Here is a 25,444-nt window from a genome sequence, read left to right as displayed (position 1 = left end):
AAAAAAATCCCTCATGATTTGACTTAAAAAGATAATATCAAAGTTAATCTATGTGGGTGAAGGTGTTTGATTAAAAGCTAAAACATGTTGTTACAAAATGTGCAGCCGTGCCCCCAGCTCTGTGAGACTGAACTAATGCACAACAGTGCTTTGTGCAAAATGCTAAGGTCAGCATGCTAACATGCTCACACTGACAATACTAACACACTGACGTTAAGCAGCTGAAATGTTCATCATCTTACTTTAGCATGTTGGCATGCTGACATCGTCTAATTAGCACTGAACACAAAGTACAGCTGAGGCTGATGGGAAAGTGAGTGTAGCTCAACATGTTTCAGCTCTACATTTGTGTACACAGTGATAAAATAAGCTGTACTCATAGATTGCATATTGGCAAATATGATACTATTCAATCTGTGGTCCAGGACAGCACAGAGCAACATGCTGACACTATGTTGATGTCAGTGCAGAACTGCACATTTAGACTAGCATTACCAAAGCAGACAAGAAGGACAGTCACACCAACTAATGGTGGATTCCATATATGAATCCAATTGGTGTATAAAATAATGAGCTCGACAGGAGACAGCCACTTTAACAATGTAGGATGTATCTTGTTAATTTCTTTGCGCGGAGTGGTCAGAGTTGGAAAGTTTTGTGTAGTGTATTTGTATGTTATTTCACTGCTTTGTGTTGGTGTCAGCTGAGAAGGTCAGCGACCGTGTTCTGTAATGAGGAGGGAAAAATAATCACACACTGGTCCTTCTCGTTCGCCCACCCAGCGAAGCAAATTAAGAGACTTACTTCCTGTAACAGGCTTGGTTCTGATTCAGAAAATGAAGGCACAGTGGCTCCTAAATTGCGTCTCTGTTATTCCACCTATTCCCCAGTCTCATCTAAAGGTTCACCCACAAGCTGTGTGTCAGACAGCAAAATGAGAGCCACCCACAAACCCCCTCCCATCACCCCGTCTGGCTACCCAAACAACAGCCAATTCAAGGGATGGCACAGAAGGTGCGCCAACTACACAATGACTCATTATTTGGAAAAATCCTATTAGCAAATAGGTCTGCATACAGGTCCACCTGCAGCAATGTAACAACACAAATGAGTATATAACCTCTAAAATCATTTAAGCTGTCACTGAGTCAGCGAGTGGTGCTGGGTGACGTTTTTTCACCTGTTTCCAGTACAGATGAACTGAGCAAGAGTCAGTCTTAGTCTGTCTTGTTTCAAGACACACACTTCTGTTTCCTGAAAATCACAAAAAAATGGCCCATCATGTAGGAAAAATGGAATTATGCCACATTTTTGCAACGTTTTTGTTTATATTACATTGTAAAATAGACAAAAATATATAATTTTGCAGTGTACTTTGGTAATGGGTACATCTGCAACTAATCTATGTGAGACTACCTTTGGTCAGTACTGCACACACTTTAATGTTGGGATCATCTTTGATAATACATGTTTGTGCATGCATGGACAAGTATACACTGTATGGCTAAAATTTCTTCACTCCCTTCTCTCTCTATTTGTTGTCTCCCCCTCTGAATCAGCATTTGTGTGTGTGTGTGTGTGTGTGCATGTGTGTGTGCGTTCAGGATGGGAGTTTGCATAGCAGGACATAATGTGTTATATCAGCTTTATTAAACAGATAAGGAAGATTCCCCAAGTGTCACCTTATATATAGAATCTGGGCTGTGTTTCACTAAACTGGCTCCCTCATCACAGCTGATGTGTGCACAACCAGTGTAATGAAGAGTAATCTAATCATCACTCCTGAGAGATCTGAGCGCACAAACAGCAATCCACACAACACACACACACACACACGTGCACACCCATAAACACAAATGCTTAAAATTACAGATACAGGAATGGACCCTGAAAAATGTTATGAATGCGCACACACACACACACACACACACACACACACACACACACACACACACACACCAGAGAGAACTGGACCACTCTCCCATTTGTTGAATAATGCATAAAGAGGCTTGTTGCTACAATGAAATGATAAGCCTTACTTCTCATGGTATAGAGGAGGTTTAATTATCCAGTCTCTGTGTAATCACATGGAAACAGCTTCCCACTCGCCTTTTATTAAGCCTTTTGTAGCTGTTATAGCTGAGGGGGCACTCTTTTATGAATTATTGAACAATCTTGCACTGCATATGTACGTCTTACAGCATTCACAGTAGCAAACTTTCTTAAAGGCAGTGGGGGAGACTAAAAAACTGACCTCCACTGGTATATCTGCTCTCTTTCATGTGAGGAGTTTGGGAGCCAGGAAGGAGGCTGTTGTGTCATGTGCTGTTTTAGGTCAAACACAGGCAGAATACCTTAAAATAGATCTTTTTTTTTTCTCCCCTCTTTGTTTTGCCTCTCTCTGGTGCTGCACAGATGGGGTTCCATTTTGCACGAGAGCGATGTGTGGAAGTAAATGATGCTCTGGCTGCTTACATTATACTGCTGAGACACTGAGCCACCAAGCAGACATTCCTCACCACCCAGTCAGTACTGAAGTGACTTTCATATCTGGTGTTTGTATCTGTCAGTTCTGTTAAAGCTGCTGCAAAGCTTTGGGGGGGGGGGCATGAATCTGTGGAATAAATGAGACTTTTAGACACAGGAGAGACAGTATAAACTGCTAATTTCTCAGTCTATTTTCTGTGCGCCGTGCGCTCCCTCGGACTGTATGAGCACGGTTACATCACAAGCCATGAGGTAACCACTCCTCTGTTATGTAACCAGTTTCTCTCTGGTGGTATCTACCACGGGCTCAGGTGAGACCAGCCAACATCATGTACAAGATAAAACTATTAGACTTTCTGTTTCCACTGAGATTTGGCAGCCAGGGATGCGGCACTGATGTTCTCTCTTGTCTCTCTGATGCTTACAGATTATCTGCCAGAGTGCATATGTGGCTTTTTTTCTCACCCAGGTTAGGACAGCTTCATTGCACCCATCTTTCTCTCCCGTACTGTAGTTACAGACGCTACTTTGAAAACACAAAGCTTTTATGAACTACTGATTTTTTTAATTCACACCGGACTATATTAAATTACAGCAATACAGCTCCCCACAAGGGAAATAATGTTTTCTTAAAACAGTTCACACTTCTTCATTAAAATATTTAATCCAACACTGCAATGTTATTTAATACAAAGCTGTACTGTAATATTAATCATAACATATTACCACATAAAAAAAAGTTTTGAAATATTAGAGCTGGTCACTCTATCTATATACATCTTAATGTCCAGAATTAAAATAAATGAATAATATCGTTCATATAATTTTCAAATCATACCTCTCAATAGTGAACCTTTAATAGTTCAGCTTGTACCTTATAGCATTTAGTAACTGTCGCCTTGCATCTGTTTGCCTCTTTTGTGTTAGAGAAGGTGTTATATATCTTCATATATATTGTCGTGTATCTTCATCGTGTGCTGTTTCATCCCGAGGGACAGAAAAATGTTTTGATTTCCTTGAACGTCTCTAAAATGTTGATGACAAATAAAATAAACAAAAATGCTAAAAGCTATGAATATGAAAAAACACGACATCCGCTCTTTTGTACATATCACTTCCACTGACAAATTGTGCCTTAAAATGACAAAAATAAACCACTAAAAATACTAAATGAATGTGGAATTGGCTGAACCGACTCTAAGCTATTCTGCAAAATGTGATTAGAATGGAAAAATCTTAAAATATTTCTTTTTTTTTTGATTTTGGTAAAATAAATAAATAAATAAACAAATAAACCATGCATTCTTTTCCCTAAAGTGCTGTGATTGCCCGATGGCTGGAATTCATTCCTTTTGAAAAATCCAAATCAGCTACAGATTATGCACAAACCATTTCACCGCAGATTGCTTCACCAGTGAAACCAAGTATGAGTTTGAGCCTCAGAAGCTTTCTTTCTCTTTCATGTTTGTCATGGTCCAACCTTCCCAATTCTGAGCTATTGCCTGAAACGACTTATTTTAGCTGTCTGTAATCTTCTCTCGTAAGAGAAAACACATATGAAAGTCATTCCCATGGAGTGAACACACTCCTCCACACTGCTTCTGATCCTGTTGTACGGACGTCTTTATACCTGGATGCCCTCTGTGCCGGGCTGCTGCAGGAGCTTGACGGTGCGTGTGTGTGCTGTCTTCTGGCCGCGGCCGTCGTGCCAGGTCAGGTTGCTGCCTCCGGCGCGTCGTGGCAGCTGGTAGCTTAGCTCCTCAGCAGACACTGTGTGCTCCAAGGAGGCACGGCAAAAACTGAAGCTGGACGCCGCTGAGAGGAGAGAAAAGCAAAGAGGCAAGCAGAGGGAGAAGAATGAACACTGATAAGCACTCACTTTGTATTGTCATTGTTTAAGGGGTTTGCAAACACATTATCTATGAACTGAGGAACAGGAACACCAAAAAACAACAAAATAAATGATTGATAATCCTCAAAGAGCTTAACAGGCTGCATTCACTCCAGATTACACGCTCTGTGTACTGACTGAGCTACAAACAGATGGCTGTTTTGGTGATGGTGGTGGGCAGCAGTGCTACTCCACTGTGATCTCCAATTATGCTGAGTGCATATTCACAGAGGCCGCGCACGGTTTTTGGAATTGTGTCTCTCTTGCTAGATTAGTCCTTGATTATTTAAATCCTGCATCATGAATATTTGATTTTTTTTTTCTTCTTTCCTCTCTGCGTCTATCGTTCCCTCCTTTCCTCCCTGGACTGAGTGTGAGATGTGAACAAGCAAAGCAAGGAAAGTAGTCAATGCAGGGTCAGAGTACAGTTCCGTAACAGCCGCGCAGCATCTTCTGCAGTTCACATCGCGACGAACAGGCTACTGTACTTTGTCCTCTGTGGCAATGGATTTATTTAAAGGGGGACAAATACAGTTGTCCCCCTCACCTGCTAATTAGTCATGTGAAGGATATGACTGCACGTCAGCCAGAGGAGACAGAGAAGAGACAGTGGAGGGGAGCAGAAAAAGGTCAAGAGAATGAATAATAGAAGTGAAAATGAGAAAGAGACACTTAAGAAACCTGGCAATTATCTGCTTTCTGCAGTGACCTGATTTTTCATGTAAGTAATGTAAACAAGAAACCTATTCCTTGTGGATTAAGTGAAACCTGGTTAACACACTTGAGATATTTGGAATACAATGGTTAATGCTAGCTTTTTAACTTGTGTAATGTGAGTTCAGACATCTTTACTGCCAAAATATTTAAATCTCAAGTCCAACCAAAACTGACACTAAAATAAATAAGTTACAGTTACACTCAAAAGCTCTTTCTAAAAAAGGCTTTCCATGTTAAAACACTGCAAAGTTGCAGCATGATGCACTGCAAACACACTTTCAATTACAGTATTCTATGGTATTATCACTGGTTCAAAACAACACTAGAGAAGAAATCAGATTACCAACAAGCTGCCAGTAAACGCAGGGCTGCAGGGCATATGAAGTCATGAGTATATAACCTCTTTATTTTCCTGTGTATGTAAACGCAGTCATTGAGACGGAGACAGAATTGCTGATGATAGAGCTAAAAGTGGAACAAGGCATAATAAATGTCATATTCATTTCTTTTTAATATGAAAAAAGCCTCTTTCAAAGGGAACAATGTCAGAACATTCTTTGAGTAAAGCCTCATTTCATCTCCCACGAATGACGAATGAATTTCTTTTCCTCCTACCTCATTGGGGACCAGATTTTACAAATGAGAGATTAGATTTATTTGAATGTAATGTAATTTGTGTGTAAAGTTATATAAGGTCTTTCCAGTGTGTTCATCCGTTTGTCCATGGTATGTTTCTTCTTTCTTCAGGTGATTTTTCACCCTGTGACTATGACCTATATTCTAATACCACTTACTACAAAAGAGGTGAATAGGCGTGAAGATATGAAAAAGACGTATTCTGTCAAAAAAACAAGACTAGGTCAAAACTTCAGTTTCCCTGTAGCTCCGAGGCAGACGGGGAACCAGGGCGGCAAGGTAACTGCCCGTAACAGGAGCTTTTGCCTAAACGCACAGTTGTCACAGATACACAGTCCAGCCATATATTAGGTTTAGACCTAGCCTTGTTTAAAAAAAGGTCTGTCAATCACGCATGGACATTTGCGATTACAGTGATGGCCCTGCTGTTGTGGTCCAACCAAAGATGGAAGTCAAAACAAAACAAAACTAGAATTACTGCCTAAGGGTTGTAAAAAATTGCATTTCTCCATCAGTTTCTCCAATTAGACATTTGTGTTAAATTGTGCCATAATTAACATATGAATTTTTGATATGGCTAAAAACGTGTTTTGTGACGTCACAGTGACCTTGACCTTAGACCTTTGACCATCAAATTGTTATCAGTTCATCGTTGAGTTCAAGTGGACATTTGTACCAAATTTGAAGAAATTCCCTAAAGGTGTTTCTGAGATATCGTGTTCACAAGAATAAGATGGACATACATCCAACAGACAACCCAAAAACATTATGCCTCCAGCTCTTGGCTGTCGCTGCCGTGGAGGCATAACAAGTACGACCTGTCATTCCTTCCACATACAAGAGAGAACAAGCCTTCCCATTTTAGAAATGCCCAGCAGACCACTGGGACCTGCTGTATGACAGCAAAGGCTTGTGGGAAACATCTGGTTGCAGATGAGAGGAGAGGTAAAAATAAAAACACTTCTTTCAACCCAACCCGGTGGTCTGATCAAGTGAGCACCGGTGAAAACAGAATTCGCACTGACCCTGATGGAGGAATGAAAAAGAGGGTGGAGATGAAAGAGAAGAAAGGCCTGTCAGGAATCACTGATGTGTGACCTGTTCTGCCTCTCTACCCTCGTATACATCTTTCTCTCTAACCTCTCACGGCTGGTGCTTCAATACTGCTTTCCTCATGTCTATATGTTGCTGCTTTTGTATCTTATACAGCACCATCCTTCTTGTTTCTCTCTCTCTCTCTCTGTCTCTTCCTGGTTGTCAGGTCATCGGGATAAACTAGGCCCAACCCTGATGTAATTACTGCCAGTCAGACTGAGGGGGAGGAGACAGGAGGAAGAAACGTGGGAAGCTAAGCGCCTTGCAGCCCTAAAGACCTGCCAATCTCGCAGAAAGAGACAAGAGAAAGCCCAAAAGCAAGAGCAAGACAGACAAGACAGAGATGGGGAGGGGGAGCGGTGCTGTAAATTAGCTCTTGATCCATGCAAACTGACAGTAAACTGATCAAACTGTATCGAGGTAAAAGAGTTCAGGGATGAGGCGGGGAGGCGCATTAATAGACCATGATAGACTACGTTTCACAAGCTGTTAAAGACGGAGCTTTCCAATAATTAGACAGGGACCACCCAACACTTTATAGACATCACTTTTAAAATGAAGAAGTGTAGTGTCATGATTTCAAAGTTCCACTGAAATCTCAATCTCTGCCATGTCGCCGGACCTTGCCACCTCCAGCAGTCATAAAACGAAGACAAAGCGCTCATTCCGCGCGCTTTAATGGACTCGGCCAGCTTAACCTCCTGGCACAGGATATGGCTCAGAATTTAGAATAAGCCAAAAGCGATTAACTATCCATAGATTCCTACTGAAGTCTTTTTTGAAATGACATTGCAACGCATACTTCTGCTGGTGGCTTTAAGAAGCACAAAGCTTCAAGAAAATGTAAATGCAGTATATTGTAATCACACTGAATGAAAGGATTTAGATGTGCTAAAGCTCACTGTCCTTAAATGGATCTTTGAATCTTACCATTCAGCAGAGGGGGTTATCTGTCACCTTTCCTTGTCTGTCTGAACATGCATTTGATCAGCCTGGACAACCGCCAAATCTCCTCTGTCCTATTTATCACTAACTGCTGTTGTATTATCTCTCGCTGCCCTTGCCGGTGACTTTTATCACTTCCATTCGAGGGAGGGGAGAGAAGACAAGGGATGATGGAGGGTGGATGGAAAGTGTAAAAGCATGATATGTATCATCTGAGTTACAGTCAGTGGATGAAAAAGAATTCCAGCGATGGAGTGCATTTTTAAACTCTCAGGAAACTAACTTCAGGTTCACATCAAAAGAAAAAAAGGTGGGAGGAAAGCGAGAGAATTGTTGCTGGTAGAGGTGTCACCATCAAGGGCAAAGTATCAGACAGGTGTTTGTGTCAGTGTGTGTGTGTGTGTGTGTGTGTGTGTGTGTGTGTGTGTTTGTGTGTGTGTGCAAAGGGTAGATAGGTCAATATGACTCAGCCCAATGAAGTGTAACCTCATATCACTTCCTCTTGACTGACTAGCATATCTGCGGTGCAGAGTGGCTGCTAAACCTCAGAGGTATCTCGTTCTGAAAAGGTAATTAAGCCGTTAGGTACGGCACCCTGGAAGGTCGTTCCAAGCCAAATCCCACAGTACATTAACATGGCATCACTGGACATTACTCATTTAACTCCAAAAGTGAGCATCTAAATTAGTCAGTGTGCACTATTTTGCTGTGTAGGCTTTTTGTAGAAGTTTGATCTTTGCGTAACCTTTGCATCAACTTCAGAGCTGCATGTGTGTGTTCTCCTCGTCCCCTCATGAGGAAAGTGCTCTGGTCTAATCCGCCTTCAGGCAACACATAGAGGGTGTCGTGGTGTATTTCAGCGGCATGATATTAGCATCGACTCCCTCCCTATACCGACCACCTCTTATTCGACTCACAGATAAAATTTCTATTTGCAGTGCGAGTTTTATATGAAAGAGGAAAGAAAAATACCTCTGTAATCTGCAAGAGGGTGAAACTTCATCATGCAGATTTCATGCCTCAGTAATGTACCTTAAACCTGGAGTCCAAATATAGCATCAAACAGGCCAATGCTGCCAGCTCCACCAACACATCTACCAGTGATCCAGATTTGTCGGTGCTGTAGTATGTTGGGGTAAAGCAAAGGGCTATTTACAACTCTTCCACTCCACCAGACCTGGTCTCAACCTCAGGAATGAGCCATGAAATTACTCCATTTTGAAAGAGCAAGGGGGGGGGGGGGGACGACAAATTTGGTTGCAGCTTTAAAAATAAATATAAAACCCAGGACCCCAGGGGTTTTACCCATGATGCATTGCAGTCTATTATCCACTCTGACATGAGACATTGTCGCAGAGGCTGGGGCTGAGGTTTACCTTTCACAAACTATCAGTGTCATGGGAATGTGCAGATAGGGAAATGGGAGTAAACAATGGACATCCACAATGCAGGCTGATTGAAGATAACAACACACCAACTCTCATCAGGACACAGATGAGGGAAACGCCAACTGAAATCTGTGTGTATGTGATTGTGTGCGTTGGCGAATACCGGCATGCTCATGCATACGTGAATGTGACTGGCGATGCCAGTATGAGGACTCGCATATATCCACACATCTGTGTAATCCCTGTCTGCTTTTGTTTAGGATAGTGGATCCGTGGATAAAGCTGCAAAGAGGCTGTATGTTTGCGAGCCATGTGGACGGAAGCTGAATTCTGGATTCAGACTGCAGGGCAATTATGGCTCCCAACGCACCGTGTAGCCCAGAACACAGGTGGAGTTGGCATTTCTTTTATGATTCTGATAGTCACAGGGGAAGTCCGACTGCACCCCGAGAGCACAAAGCAGAGAACAACAAAGGCTGGTATGAAAAATGCCAGGCCGACCTTGGCTTCCTCTCTTTGGGCAGTGCTATGACAAAAAAAAAAAAAAAAAAAAAATCTGAAGGTGCAGCATTGAGGACAGGATGACTTTTATTCTCTTACTCTCCACCCTGGTCCCTACAGCACTTCCACAGAGACAGACAGAACTATTGATTATCCATCACCGTGTCAGGGAACATACAATTACAGATCACTTTAGATAAAACACACACACAAACACACACACACATACACACACACACACACACACACACACACACAGAGACAGCAACGCACACAGACACAGAGACAGCAACACACACAGACACAGTCCACCTAACTCTTCCACCCGAGGCCACTGGTTGTCATATCCACTCCTGCTCAAAGGAACTCACACAAAAGGAGTAAAAGGAAGAATGACGGAGAAGAAGAGATGGGATACAGAGGTCTGACATGGTCATGCCCTCTTAAGAGGATGAAGGAATGAAGCCCAGGATAAATGTAGGAACAAAGAGATGGAGAAATAAGTAAAATGATGAGTCACAAAAGAGAGAATAGCTGTAAAATGATGCTTCAGAGTAGAACATTAATATTAATTGCATCAGGTAATGGAGAATGAGTGCGATGCTGAGGACAAGAGTTTATGGAGATCATGTGATTCTGTTATTTTCTCCCCTTCACAGCCAAGTCCCTCATGATGATTCAGGACAGATTACATCTCAGTGACAATCGGTAATTCAGAGCGAATGTCAGAGGAGGACGGAGGAGGAAGAGGAGGAGGAGGAGGAGGAAGAGGAGAGGGACGAGGTCGCGTAATAGGATGTGAGGTTTTGATCAGGCTTGATCTAACTAGGGAACAGACAAGATCAATGAGTGTCTGTGCATGTGGACTAGTGACTCAGTTATCTAGTGTTCTGGTTCACGGAGTATTCCAGTTATGTGTTGTGCGTATCCTTGTTTTGAGAGACCTGTATATACTAGCTGAAAATGAAAAATATAATGATAACCGCTGTACTGCTGACCTGAAATTGAAAATCCTTCTTTGTTGTCCCTTTCACTTTCCATTACAGATGGAAAAGCTAAATCCAACAGAAGATCAAGCACCCAAACACCGAACTGTGTTCATCTTCAATGACTCAGTAGGTATGAGCTGCCGAAGAATCAAAGACAGGGGTCGCTTGTGGAGATGAACCAGAGACTTATCACATGAAGGTGCAGCTCCCTTCAGGTTTTGTGGAGCTTTTTATTTAGCTGTTTGGCCCAAAACTTCACTGTGTTGGTTCAATCTCATCACTCTCTCGTTGAATTGTTTTTGGCTGCAGCAGGAAGTTGCTTTCAGTGAAAAATCTCTAAAACCAAACTGTATAATATCTGACACGCAGGCACAATCAGCTTCCAGCTGGTGAACATAGTGGACCAAACTGTAGCTAAAAGACACAAATTCCAAATGAATGACAATGATGTTCCATTGCTGGATTTATAAATAAGCAACTAACTGTAATTGTTAACTGTTTACTAACAAGTTTGCATATTAACTTAAGAGACGATGAAGTGTCAGTGTTGTGTTCTTGTTTCCATTGCTCCCAAGCGGCCAAAAAATATATCATATATCATAAAAATATCATTATATATTCATCACTAAATAAATAAAACTATCAAAGTTCATGTTAAGGAGAAAAGCGCTGTCATACACATTTTATCACATTTAAAAGTTTCAGCTAATCTGCTTTATCTAGACTGCGTGGGTGTGGTTTGACCAGAGCTGATGACAACATGAGCAAACAACTGTCTTCACATTTTGAAACAGCGCTAAACAGTGCACTGAGGTACACATGGCATCAGCTGTTTCAAACCAATATGAAGAGCAGGGACAAAACATACAACACATTCATAAGACATCAAACACGTACAGAAATTTAAAAACTGGTTTTGGTTAAAGGTGAGCAAATTCTCTACTGTTTTGTATTTTTGGGAGGATTTAGAATTTATATACGGAGGACTGAAACGGCCAAAATCAAAAATAAGTAAATAAATGACTAAATAAATAAATTCATATGCCATTAAATGCCCCAAAAAATGTTATAAAAGAAATACAGGTATTAATTAAGTAATAAAATGTGACATAAACTGATATTTCTTATTTAATTTGTTTCTGGATTTATTTAGCCTTTGTATGAATTTCTGAGTTTCTTTCATTTATAAATTTCAGATGATACTGAAATGAGGGGGCTTCTGTTCAAAGTGTGTCATGGGGTCAGATTTTCTCCTATTGGACATGCCTTTCTCCCCAGACCTGAGGCTAGGCTAACAACATCGTCATCTAACATGTTAGACAACTGAGCAACTGAGCTCATCTAGCTGAATACAAGACTCAGTATGAACCCAGTACACGGCTGGACTGTGTATGGGTGTGAACCGTGGGCTTATGCCTCTTGTTACATATTTAGAAACTACTACATGATTTTGTTCCAGTAATCCAGCTACTTTGACCCTGAAAACTGTGCTCCTGTCCACATACAGAAGAACAACACAAGCTCCAGTTAGCTGCATTTGCATAATTAATTTATAGTATAATCATCACAGAGGATCTAGTAAAAACAAAGGCATGAGTGTTTTTCTTATGAAGCTTTAAGTGCCAGAGCGCTTCAAGGGCACACACTATCTGTGTTTATTTGCATGATCTTGTTTGTGAGATATTGAATTATTATTGGACAAGCCGGCCTAACTGGCCAGGTAATCAGATGATCAATCAGTCCACACACACACACACACCCACTACACTGTTATCACTATTGTGGAAACCTTTGACGGATACATCCAAATTAGCGCGGTTAGGACTTCTAAATGGATCGAGGCATCAGTTGGGAGAGAGCACGAAATGAGGAAAATTACATTAAAAGGTCAAACAGGCAGAGTATAACTTTATGCATGTTTAAATAGTTTGAAATTCACATGGCGGTGGCATCCACAGGCAGACAGCATAAAGGTTAGGCTAAATTGTAATGGGTCTGATGGGTTGAATAATTTAATACTGTGAAAGGTCAAATGCAAGAAGTGAACTCAAACTAGTTTCTTGCTTTATTGTCTGTGTTATTGATTGAATACATTTCAGATGTAAAAAAAAAAAAACAACTTAAGATCCCATCTAAAATGTTCAGATATTATATTTGCCGTTCAGACACACACTTTAAGATTTGTGACGTTTCAGTGTAATAAAAGTGAGAGAATGCTGCCACCATGATCTTCTGTGTTTGCTGAATGACAGTCATTTTCACTGTCACATAAAAATAACACATTATTCTTCAGCTTTCAAATCTCAGTGCATGCTGTGATCTAAAACGTCTTCACAGTTTGTCTGTCATGCAGACCGTCCTCCTCTGTATTATGCTGGAAAGAATCCAAAATGATGTGGGGAATGAAATGAACAGAAGTTCTCAGCTTAGGCAAGATTGGCTTTTTAAATATTTAGTGTTTGTTTACAGCTGTTCCCCTGACTGGTAAAATGTTCTGCCGGAGTGGATTAACGGATGTTTGGGTACAAAATATTAAAGCTCTGAAATACTCCATTTCCATCTTAGCACAATTGCCTTAATAAAGGCCCACAGTGAATTAACAGCAGGAAGTTTAGTCATTTAGAAGGTTACCACAGAAACAACGTCTGCATGCATTTCAATATCAAAATATAATCTTTTCAAGTGCAATTCAAGCCGATCATTTGGAACCACAAACTATAAGCCAGATGGTCCGCCAATGAATCCTAAAGTGACTGAAGCAATCATACAAATAGGTTTTACCATTACCTTTTTTTTTTTCTTTTTCTTTCTCTAAACCAAAATCAAAGTAGCAATTTACACAAACAAAATGTGACATTCTAGCGCCTTGAATTCACAACACAAATACCTTCAGTGATAGCCTGCAAGGCCGTCCGGCAGGGATCCACCACACTTTGTCTGCTGAGCATAGAGGAACCAGCTCCTTGGATTCTGACATTATAACTCTTCACATTTGCCCACAAGCAGATGGCCGCTGTCTGCAGAGGTTAAACTTCCCAGAGTGAACCGTGTGGAGTCTGTGTTCAAGTTGGCTCTCACTCAGGCATGCACACACAGGCCCACGGTGATGAGAGTGGACTACAGTTCATTGGGATTGTCACATGTGGTCTGTAAATCGATGTGGTGCACTCACGCTGTGGCCTGGTGAGGGAATGGGATGTGGAATGGTTCAGCACTCAATACTTTATTGTGTGTCCTCAGGCCATGACTCTCACACAAGTACCCTACTTTGTTTGTGCACGTATGTCGGTGCTCGTAAACCTCTGTGACATATTAGAGAAGAAATGTCTGAGCAATGTAGCGTGTCAAAAATAACAACCAGTCAATGGCACCAAATGTACATGTACGCACACACACACACACACACCCTGCTTGCACAAACAAACACAAAGGTTATTGAGCACCAAGGGGTTTGCAACAATGAAGTGAATAAATGACCGTTGTGAGAGTGAGTTGATAATCTGCACTACACCATCCCTGCATCCACACAAAGAGACCAGGATGAGGGGATAAAAGAAGATAAAGAGGAATGAAAAGAGGAGGAAATAGGCTTATAGAATGGGCGGAGAGCTGGTGAAAAAAGAAAAAAAAAGAAAAGATAAAAGTTAATGCTCTACAGAGGCTGAGAGGTAAACAGATAGTGAGAAACGAGGGAAATGTGCCAATGGTTTTGAAGCTGTGATAGACAGGGAGAGAATGAAAATTGCCGACAGTTTGTAGATTCATAAGCAGCATGAATGATGAGAAACAGCAAGTCAGTGGCGGCGGCCGTGGTGGTACTACTTGTGTCAGCCTGAAATATGACTCAAAGAAAGAAAGAAAGAGTAGAAGATGTAACGGTTGTGGCAGGGGGCCACGCGGAGAGGCTTAGGCAATACAACTGGGACAGGTGAGTGGAGAATTGCAGCAGACAGAGTCATAAACTAACTCTGCTCTACTTCCTCCACACATTCCAAAGATAATTTCAATAGGCAACAAAAGATGTGAACCAGAAACTTTGCCAGCACTCTGCTTCTTTTTAAAGTGTGAAGATTTCTTCAGCAGCAGCTGCAGCAGCAGCAGGTGTTTTCTGTTGGAGAGTGAATGCTTTATGTGCACAATACAGTCAGCCATGTTTGGGACAAGTCCTTCAGGAGCTTTCCTTGTTTTCAGTCTAACAGTGAGACAAATTAGCTCACATCTGGGGGGGGCACTCGCCCATTCTCCCTGTGTCTGTGTTCACTCCCCGCAGTCCTACCTGTCACCGAGGGTCTCAGCAGCGTGCTGTGCTGATTGGGGGTCTGTCTCTATCAGCTTAATTGCCATGTTATCAGCTCCACTCCTGCACTGCCCAGAACTTTCAGTCAGATGGACATGCCAATTACCTCTCGCCCCACATACACATACACACACACACACACACACACACACACACACACACACACACACACACAACACACACACACACATACATACACACACTTGTTCTTGCTCACTCACATGGTTTCCTGAGGCTGCACTGTCAGGTAACACAGCAGACAGCAGTTGGTACAAAAGGAGCAGTTTGGGATCAAACGAAGGAGAGAATCAAAGCTCTTTGTAGCCCTTATGCACACATGCAGACAAACACACACACATCAATACACACAAAATCCCAGCAGGAGCTTCTTGTCCAGGCCAGAAGATCTCAAGGGAACCTTGCTACTTCCCTTCCCGCCTTAATCTTTAACTCTGAGCACACATGCACACACTGTCTTTCATTCATCTCTCCTCTTTTTCCAACCGCACTCTTCACCTATTTCCTCATGGTTTTCTTACCTTTGCTTTGACACAGTTCAACACATTCGGAAATATGCTTACTCTTCTTTTTTTTCCTTTTCCCAGAGTTTTGAGGAAATTTATTAAATTTGTATTAAATGTAAATACAGATGCAGCAGGTGTTCCACTCACTCACGGGGAAACACTTAGCCTGGCACCTCTAAATTAACACAATATATCTTGTTTGTTTAAAGATTTCTTGTCATTTTTACATTTCATGTTTTGTATGGATTAAACAAACAAGATATAACATGCTAATTGGGAAGCTTTAGCTGTCACATCACAAGCACACAGCAAGATTTAGGTCTTATCTTATATAGAACTGGCATCTAATGAATGTTTCTGTGCCTGTTTCTCTGCAAATTTGATTGCGTAACAATATGCCTTCATTGAACAGGCTGCCATCCACAGCTACAATAGTAAATCTCTTAACAAACAATCACAACAGTAATAGTGAATGTAATTATGTGATTTAAACCAACTTCCTTTGCCTATTTTCTGGCGAATACATCACAGCGCACTGTCACTGTCAGGTTTTCAAACAGTATTAACTCTGTATTGATCTCCTCCCCTTATGTTGACTTCTAATGACGCCAGATGTTTCATAGACAGCACAATGTAGCGGTGACTGTTCAGGGCTCCTCATAGAGACCCAACAATTAATCAACCCTGGTGGGTGCGTTTTTGTGTGTGTGTGTCATTGTGTGTGTGTGTGTGTGTGTGTGTGTGTGTGTGTGTGTGTGTGTGTCTGTGTGTGTGTGTGTGTTGTGTGTGTGTGTGTGTGAGTGAGTGTGTGTGTGCTGGCTTGTTAACACTGACACTGCCACTTCTCATGGTGTGTGTCACAGCGATTTCAGTAATTCTGTTCCAACATTGCAGTGCCAAACCAGCTCTCATTCCCACTCTCTCTTCCACTCCACTGAACCATTTCCTTATTATCACCCAGCTACTCAGACGTCACAGACAATCACACACATACAGACACACACACACACAAAGTTATACACACTCCAATTATCCCACAGACACATCATGTTAACAATGGAGCATTAATAGCACATGCATGAGCAACCCCGCTTACTCGATTTTTCTCTTTCTATGTCACACAGACACACACAGACACACACAGACACACACACACACACACACACACACACACACACACACACACACACATCCATTACATCTACTCATATTAATGTACTGGCTGATTGTGGGCCATTTTCACTTTAGATGAGAGAGGACAGGAGAGAGGAGCTTTATTATCTAATGCTTAATTATTTCACTTTAAACCAAATTAGGTGCACCTCAAGCCCATCCGACCCGAAATCCCTGATAGTGCTTTTCTCTGCTGTCACCCATTATGGAGGCCTCTAAACCAGTGTTAAAATTTTCCTAAAATCTGCCTCATCGCCAGTGATCCATTTTGAAAAGCTTTCATTCCTTCTATTGAAGACACAGAGTCTCTCTGCGAACTTAATATGTGACTTGTGACATTTTTTTTTGTTTGTTTTTCCCAGCTGAAAATCTTGTACTGTGACTCAGCTCGCCTGTGTACACGTGTGCACACAAGGGCATAAACTGTATGTATGTAGCTTGGGCTATGATGTGTGTCTGCGTGTGTGTGTGTTTGCTCCTGCCAAGACCCAAAGCCTGCAGAGCACCAGTGACCTGATATGTAGGGCGAGACCGAAATGCTGGGATGACAGCTTAGAGCCCGCCCCCACTAACTCTGACTGACAACCCCGTAACCTTGGCTGCCTCCCGCGACAATAGTTTGGTCTTGCTTCCACTTTAACGTCTGTCATTCCTAGCTCAATATAACAACTATTTCTGGGCCAAAAATTCCATAAAAGCATCACAGGAGGACTGGAGGACAAGACAAAACCAGATGAAGTGGAATGAGAAGGAATAACAGCTTTTAGGGCGATACGCTGGGACTCTAACAAACTGCTGTTTATTTCTTAAAGCAACTGTCAAGATGTGCAGAAGTCGTACAATGCCCTAGGTGCTTGTACAGAGTCAAAAACTACATGTATCACTGCAAGATTTTTCTGTCTTTTTGTCCTACAGCTTTTGTGACCAATGCAGCACTGAGGCAACCACATCCCGATGCCTCTGTGTACGATTCCTATGGGACAAATCCCTCCTAATCTACGGATAAGGTACAACAGCCGCACGTCTCAGTGGATTTCAGCAAAATCAGGTCAAAAGGGTGCAGACACTCAAAAGAGCATTATTGCACACACACAGTGCACAAAGTCACAGCCAATTTTCCCACCATTTGACATGAAGGAAGTAAAAACCAAAGTAAAAAATTAATACGACCACAAATCCAAAGAAAACGATTATATCAAGACATCCATGAAGATTTAAGCTACACTTAATCCTCATAGAACAGGCTGAAGATTCCAAATCAAGAAAACAATCACAGTATTTATATCTATTTATATGATGGTTTTCTTACATATATATATATATATATATATATATATATATATATATATATATATAGCATAACAGACTATGGCATCATAGTCGCAATCTGTTTGTGAGAATGAATCATTTAGTAGGAAGTCAGGTCACATGAGGTAGTGGGTTACATTTAGGCTAAAAGGGATCTCTTCTGTTCAGCCTCCAGGACATTTTCTGGGCTGTGACATTAAGACAATCAGAGTCACAGACTTATGGCTGAAAGGCAGAAAATCAGATTATATGTACGTGCAAACACAAACATGTATATCACATTAAACTACTCAGAAATATCCACGTAGTCAGAGCATGTTATAGATCACTGCAATATGTATTTTCTGTGCCAAGAGGCATTTCTTGATAGTGCCATATGGCTTTTATATATCTAAGCACGAGCTTCCCCTGGGTTCAGTGAGTGAGAGAAAAAAGGGAACGTTTGTGAAAATCTCACATGTTCAATGAGCATGCAAAGGACTGTGGGATTGATGTGATTTGGGAGGGGCTTTTTTTTTTAATGTAACTCCAGAGAGATACCATAGGGAGATTACAAGAGAGAGCAGAGAGAGAATGTTTCAAATATATGAGATGATGAGATGGACGAGGGAATAAAGTGCAGTTTAGAGGAAACATGGAAAACGGATAACACATGCAGCGACTATGTGAGAAAATACGGGAAAGTTGGGCGAATATTAGTTCCAGGGGTTAGAGAGAGTCACAGAGAGTTGAGCTGCATTGAAACAACTCTTTACTCCCCACCTCAGCTGTGGAGCTGACACGCTGACACTTGGCTGCCTATTGACATGGTAAATTGAGGGCCCATTCAGGCAGCACTGTGACAGCCAGAGGAAGAGGCCATAGACTCTGTATATTCAAAGGACACTATTACAAGACACATCAGGGGACAGAGCGAGAGGAGAGAGAGAGAGATAGAGAGAGAGAGAGACAGTGGAATATGAATGTAGAAGTAGGAGTGCAACAGAAGGTGAGCCGTATGGCGGTAGGACGATGTTAAAAAAGTGTGAAATATAAGCTGGAGCAGCAAGAGGAGGAGCAGAGAGAATGGGAACAGCTAAAAGGCTGATAAGAGGGGAGGACAGAAAGCAAAATTGATTTCTATTTTTGGAAGAGGTATGACCGATGGGTGGAATGAGCCTAAAACATGTTCGGTTTCAAAGTCACACACACACACACACACACACACACACACACATATACGTGGATAGTTTTGTATTATGCATATAAACTATCTCACATGCAGATCAAACCTGCCGCAGACCATGCTACTAGATTGCGAGTGGCGTTGTAATTGCTTTTCGAGTGGGCGAACGTGACTTGTGCTCCTGAGTGTGCAAGGATGAATGCCTTGTTAGGGTGTAGCTGCAGCCATTAGCCATTTGGTTTAATGGGTAATCTGCACCACGGGCTCCGCTGACCCCTGGCACTCGGAAGGAGGAGCAGACCAACTTATTAACAAAGAGTGAAAAGCTCCAAGCTTACCCTATCGCACAAGGCCACACTTAATTAGACTGTTTGTTTAGCAGACTCTAATGGGAAGGATAGAGAGTCTGTGTGTGTGTGTGTGGGGGGGGGGGGGGGGGGGGGGGGGGGGACACTGCTCTCCTTGAAACTGCCGCCTGAAAGACATCTGGCCACGGATGAGACGGAGGACACAGGACATTAGTGGAACATGGCCTCATCACATTCGCCGCTATCTCATTTTCTCAGGACAGATGGTAATGATGGGGAGCAACAATGGACGATATTCATAAATGGTGAATTGAGTCATTACAATTCTACTAACATAATTATAGTCTGAAATAAAAGTACACAAATGCTTCATGTGAAAGGCCAAAACACATTGATTACATTGATTAAGTATGTGTGGGAAGAAAACTACAGCGAGGAAGAGAGGGCGAGAGAGAGAGACAGTGATTGAGTTTGTGAGTATTAAGTCAGTAAGTAACAACAGTGTGGTACATGAGGGATACAACCTCTGTATGAAATTATAGCTAATTAGTGCAATCCTTCAGAAAAATTACATCTCTCTCTTTTTCATCCGTCCATACACCCTTTCAGCCCCTCTCCCTTGATCCCTCTCCCTGTGCAGAGGGCTAATTAAAGAAGAGAAATTGGATATGGGCCTATGCGCACTCAAATTCAGGGAGAGGGAAGAGGAAAGGAAAGAAGCAGGAGGGGGAGAAGTCGGACCCGGGACAAGGGCACTGGATCAGAACTGGATCAGGCCTTGTCATTTCTGGAAGTATTAACAGCACGGCAAGGTTAGCAGTGAGGGCAAGACTGGATGAGACAGTTGAAGTGTGACGCCGCAGAACAGAATCCAAAGTCCACCGCACGCTGCTCCTTTTAATCCACTGCTGATTTACACCCGAAGTCGGCTTCACCTCTTTTTTACCATTTCATCAGTCTCTGAAAGTTGCTGTAGGACCAGAGTGTAAATGTTTATCTACTGAATCATCCTCTGTCCATGTCAGTGCAACACAACGGGTCAGAGGTCAAAGCAGTTGGCGGTTGGTCTGAGAGGACCACTTGACAAATCCATTAGATCGATAACTCATTGAAAATATTCTCCCCCATCAACAGCAGCTCCCTAATGGATGTCTGAGTTTGAGTAAAATTGATTATTGCATTACTGTTATAGAGAGCAATAGTCTAAGTGCCCTCACCCAGAGATATAGTATTACACTGTGACTCAGGGTCCTTTAAGGATCATTTCTGTTTAATGCAACTTGGATCTGGTTTCCAAACTTTTGTCCATCTCTCCATAACCTTGTTCCTTGTTCCAACTTTCAAATTCAATAAAGTTTTCCAGTCGAATGAGGGATTGTTACCAACATTTCAGGTGCGCTCGCTTGTGGTCTTTCCTCCAAGTAAAGTGTTTTAGATAACCTTGTATTTCCTATAGTACTAGATTATCACAACCTTATCACAACCAGTAGAAATAATAGCCAACACTCTGAAAATAAGACCCAAGTTGTAAGACTTTCAGACACTGTGCTGGATTACACAAACACATCCCTCTCTGTCTCCCCTCTCCCTCTGTCCACTTTGTTTTTATTTCTCTCTCCGCGAGTCTACAATCCTCAGGCTCAGGCCAGGTGCAGCTGCAGAGCTGCGGTGGATCAGAGAGTTGATAATGGATGACAGGAGTGCGTGTGTGTGTGTGTGTGTGTGTGTGTGTGTGTGTGTGTGTGTGTGTGTGTGTGTGTGTGTGTGCGTGCGTATGAGTGTGTGTGTGTGTGTGTGTGTGTGCGTGTGTGTATTCAAGAGGATTCTCCATGCATTATATTGAGTGACAGACTCCCTGCTGTGAGGAAGCAGGGGATGATGATGGACAGGGGAAAGAGGTTAACAGCTTGCATGCTCTCTAGCACACACATACACATACACACACATTGCTGTACAACCCCCACCATGCCACTGTAACTGAGAGGGTTAACACACTATTACCATATTACTTTACTGCAGAGGCCAGAAACACATTTGGCTCCAACACCAAATGCACCAAATGGACGGTGTCTCCAGCAGGCGACGCCAGAAAAACAACAAAGGGTGTATCTGTCTGTGTAAAGCTAACACTCCCCCATCATCCCACCCACTGAGGTGCTGGCTCCCCTTCTGCTTCATCTGCATGTTCACACACACAAACATAAACACACTCATGGAGCAAAACACGTGCACACACCTCACACACACACACACACACACACACACACACACACACACACACACACACACACAAACACATACACGGCTTGGAAATTCATGCTAGAGCAGGAAAGGGGCAATTATTTCACAGTTGAATGAGCACACGACTGTGTGACCTGATCAGAAGAGAGGGTGGGTGCGTTTGTGTGCTGTGGAGGTTTTGAGGAAAGGGTTAACAGTTCCTTGCTTCAACACAAGATAGATCGCTCAGCGAGACAAGATGGACAGCTGTAAAATAAAATGATGGTTGCTTATTTGATTAGAAGCAAGAAATCCATCATGCATTCTCTTCTTATGCCAGTAATACTTTCCTCAGTAGAGGCATCCGTGTTTTCACGCCTACATCATTTCAGTGTCCTTTAAGGAAGCAATTCCTATTAAATCTTCTGCTGTATACACATTTCCCCACATCTGTTAGCCTCCTTCCTACTCATATGTCCATCATGAAGGCAGCAACTAGACACCATCACCCCTCCCTCCCTCCCTCCCTCCCTCCCTGTCTATCCACATGCTCAGAGAGACATGGGGTTGAGATAAATAAATGGGTTGTTTTTGGATGGAGATCCAGCTGCGTGCTCGTCTCCATGTGGGCCTGTCAAGATGATGGTGAGCACAGCAGCTCCCTTTCTGCTTTTTGTGTGCATATGTCTTGCAGTATATGGATGGCTGGAGGCCAACATGGCATCCTCTTGGAGTGGACACACATGCAAGCACACACTCACAGACTGGTAGCCACCACCCCCCCCCCTCCCTCCCATGATTGTTCCTGATGTAAATAGTGGGTAAACCATTCTAGCGTTCCTCCTCTGAAAAAAAAATCCCTGCTCCTGGATGTTGTGTGCTGGACAACACAATGGCCCATGTAGCATCATTCATATGGCTGCTTATCTCAGATATGACAATACAGCCAGATGTCCTGGGTGATTTAAGCAAAGATCTGATGAATTCCACCCACTTTGAATAGCCAAACATGGAGGACAACATAATTATGTGGCGTGAGTTGCTGTGCAGCACGCAGCAAGGAGGAAAATGTAATTCTCTCAGCAATTTACATGAAGATGAGATGAGAAAAAATGTCTATTATACCATTTAAAATGCAGATCACCCTTTGGAATTGATAGTGTCATGGCCTGTAGCTGACAGCCCACCTAACAATGAAACTGCAACCTCCTGACAAATGGAAATCAATGCAAACATTACCAATCAGCTCCGCTATTATCCTGTACATGCCCCACCTAGAACAGTTACGGTTAACAACCTGGGATCCAGGATGTGCCACAGTTAATGACGGAGTAGTTTGATTGTGTCTATTTTTCATCACAGATTTGATCTTTTTTTAATTATTACCAACCATTAACAGTCATCCGGTTTTGTATCAAATAGCATGAAACCTTTTAAAATCCTCTCAAAAAATCTTGACGACATAAGCCAGATGTTAGCAGATGTTCGTTTTTTTGTGCTGTATAAAAGAGGTTAGGGATCCCTGGTCATCGCCACGGGCTGTAAATCACGCCTTGTGTGTGTCTTCAAACAGTGCTATAGTCTTTTTGGACCAACAGTCATTACAGTTTAAGTGGCACAGCACGCTGTCAGGGTGGTGTCAACGCCCTAGGGCTCTGTGTAAATTAATGATGCTTAAGTAAACTATGGATTAATTATAGATAGACCAATGTGTCACTGGGCATATATGCATATCTGACTGAGTGTCCTAGCTGCAGCCATGCTAATGAAGAGCTAACCTGCTTCGGCAGACAGAGGACAGATGGGAGACACACTTGGCCCTACACCGATGCTCTCACACACATTATTGCCCTTGAGCAGAGAGAGGCTCTGATTAGGCTTCACTTAAGTTAGTTAGCCTGGAGCAAACACCAGCCAGCCGGGCACAGGAAAGAGAAAGAGAAGGGGCAGGACACCAACAGTATAAACAATCCAAAACCGCTGAAGAGCTTTTCATGCACGGTATATTAATGCCTAATCGGTTTTATCCCCCGAAGCTGGGGAAGCGGGGAAGGCATTTAAGAAGCCTAAAAAAAAGACATTAAGTTTAAAGCCAAGGATTCATACAATGTTTCCTCGTCTAGCAAAGATGTTTGATCAGGGTTGATGTTTGATTCACAGAGTTTTCTGTGAAATCCAAACTAGCGCTGACACTAGTTTGGATTTCAGCATTATTCAATTAATCATCAATCAATAGAAGATTAATCAGCAATGACTGTTGATAATCAAACTCTCAAATGTGATCATTTCCTGCTGTTTCATCTGATAATGAACTGAACATCTTTTGCTTTTGGACTGCTGACTCAGACCAAATAAGCAATTTGATGGTATCTTGGGCTTTTTGACGTAATTTGACAGAATGTTTCACCATTTTCTGACAGATTCTGATTTTTTCTGACATTGAAAATTATTGTCAGTTGCAGCCCTAACCCAAAAACACAAAAGAGAAAAATATATTTTCCTAGTCTACACTACAAAAATGATACTCCTTTTTTCATGGCAAACTTGTATTTATGTAGGCTTGTTTCACTTTTTCTTGGTTATGGTTTAACTTAATTTACTATTAAATCACTGTAAGAAAGAAACAATCAAATAAAACCCTCCCTGGTCTAGTCCTGGGGTCCACTCCTTTGTTCATAAATATCAGAAGAACATGATATTTATTTTTGTACAAAAAAAGCACATTTGTTTACACCATTTTAAGAATGAAGAACAAATAATGCTGCCTCACTGTTGTGTTCCTGAGCTGAATACTGCCTCTTATCTATCCAGGTGAGCCATGTGCTGGCCCACAAATATAGACCATAAAGTACAAACAGAGCATGGGGAACAGTTCTAAAGAATTGCAAGAAATACGTGACTGCAATGAATATTCAAATATCCCAAAACACTGCAATGAAAGACTTCAGCTCTACTTGACAGCATGTAATGCATAGGCTGTGAGAATAAGTTTCAGAGTGGATTATGTCAAACTCAAGTTAACCTCACAGAAAAGAGGAGCATTCACACTCCATTTTGACAGCATTTGAAACCCTGTCAGAAACTACTTTGATGATTTATTTTGGAGAAGATAATGTGTAGGTTGTTCCAAAATCAAGGAAATGATAAATATAGTAGATGTACAGCTGCAGCCTACAGCATGAACGCTTGTGATGAACACATAACTCCCTATTGCAATCACAAGGTTTCAAAACAGACACATGCCCATATAGAAATACTGTATGAAAATGTTTCTAATGAGATTTTAAAAATCACAAAGTAGTGTACTGTCACTGTGAAGTGAATGAATTAAACATGAAGTGTCTGAGTGAACACTGTGGGGCTTGTTAGGAAGCCTCAGTTTAAAGGAATAGTGAGCGCTCTTACCGTCCACAGCCATAGTCGGTCTCAGCGTGTATCTCTCCGTGGTGTCAACAGGACTCTCCCATTCTCCTGCCAGACGGATGAAATGTACTGAGTGTGGGGATAAAGAGCGCTTCTTGCCCTCTCTAACCTACTATGTGAGCATGGAGGCAGCTCTTAACACTGCGCTCGCACTGAGAGAAAAGGAAACCTGGATCACACTCTCCCTCTCTGTCGGTTCACGGCCATTTGTTGTCCGGGACGCCGGGACCAGTCCGATATGAAGCGGCTCCTTTTGAATCCCCGCCCCACTCTCCGTACCTGACCGCCGGGAGACAAAAGGTCATTACGCCCCTACACCAGCTGTTACTGGATACAGACTAGATGCTGCTGTCTCACTCTCACTCACTCTCTCTCTC

The 25,444-nt window shown here is 42.2% G+C and overlaps 1 protein-coding gene across 1 annotated transcript in view; it reads right to left on the bottom strand.

Moving 5' to 3' along the window:
• The window catches only part of samd10b (sterile alpha motif domain containing 10b), a 51,605-nt gene extending 26,161 nt beyond the window's left edge, over window positions 1–25,444 (bottom strand). Inside the window, exons 1-2 of the mRNA XM_056386084.1 lie at window positions 25,050–25,444; window positions 4,118–4,302 (exon numbers count right to left, since the gene is read on the bottom strand). Of these exons, the coding sequence (XP_056242059.1) occupies window positions 4,118–4,302; window positions 25,050–25,062 (198 nt within the window). The 5' untranslated portion in view covers window positions 25,063–25,444. The remainder of the gene's footprint in view (window positions 1–4,117; window positions 4,303–25,049) is intronic.

This window comes from Seriola aureovittata, chromosome 9 (assembly GCF_021018895.1).
Source record: "Seriola aureovittata isolate HTS-2021-v1 ecotype China chromosome 9, ASM2101889v1, whole genome shotgun sequence".
In the NCBI taxonomy this organism is placed as follows: domain Eukaryota; kingdom Metazoa; phylum Chordata; class Actinopteri; order Carangiformes; family Carangidae; genus Seriola; species Seriola aureovittata.
The sequence above is the reverse complement of the archived record's forward strand: the minus strand, read 5'-3'. Positions and strand labels throughout refer to the sequence as shown.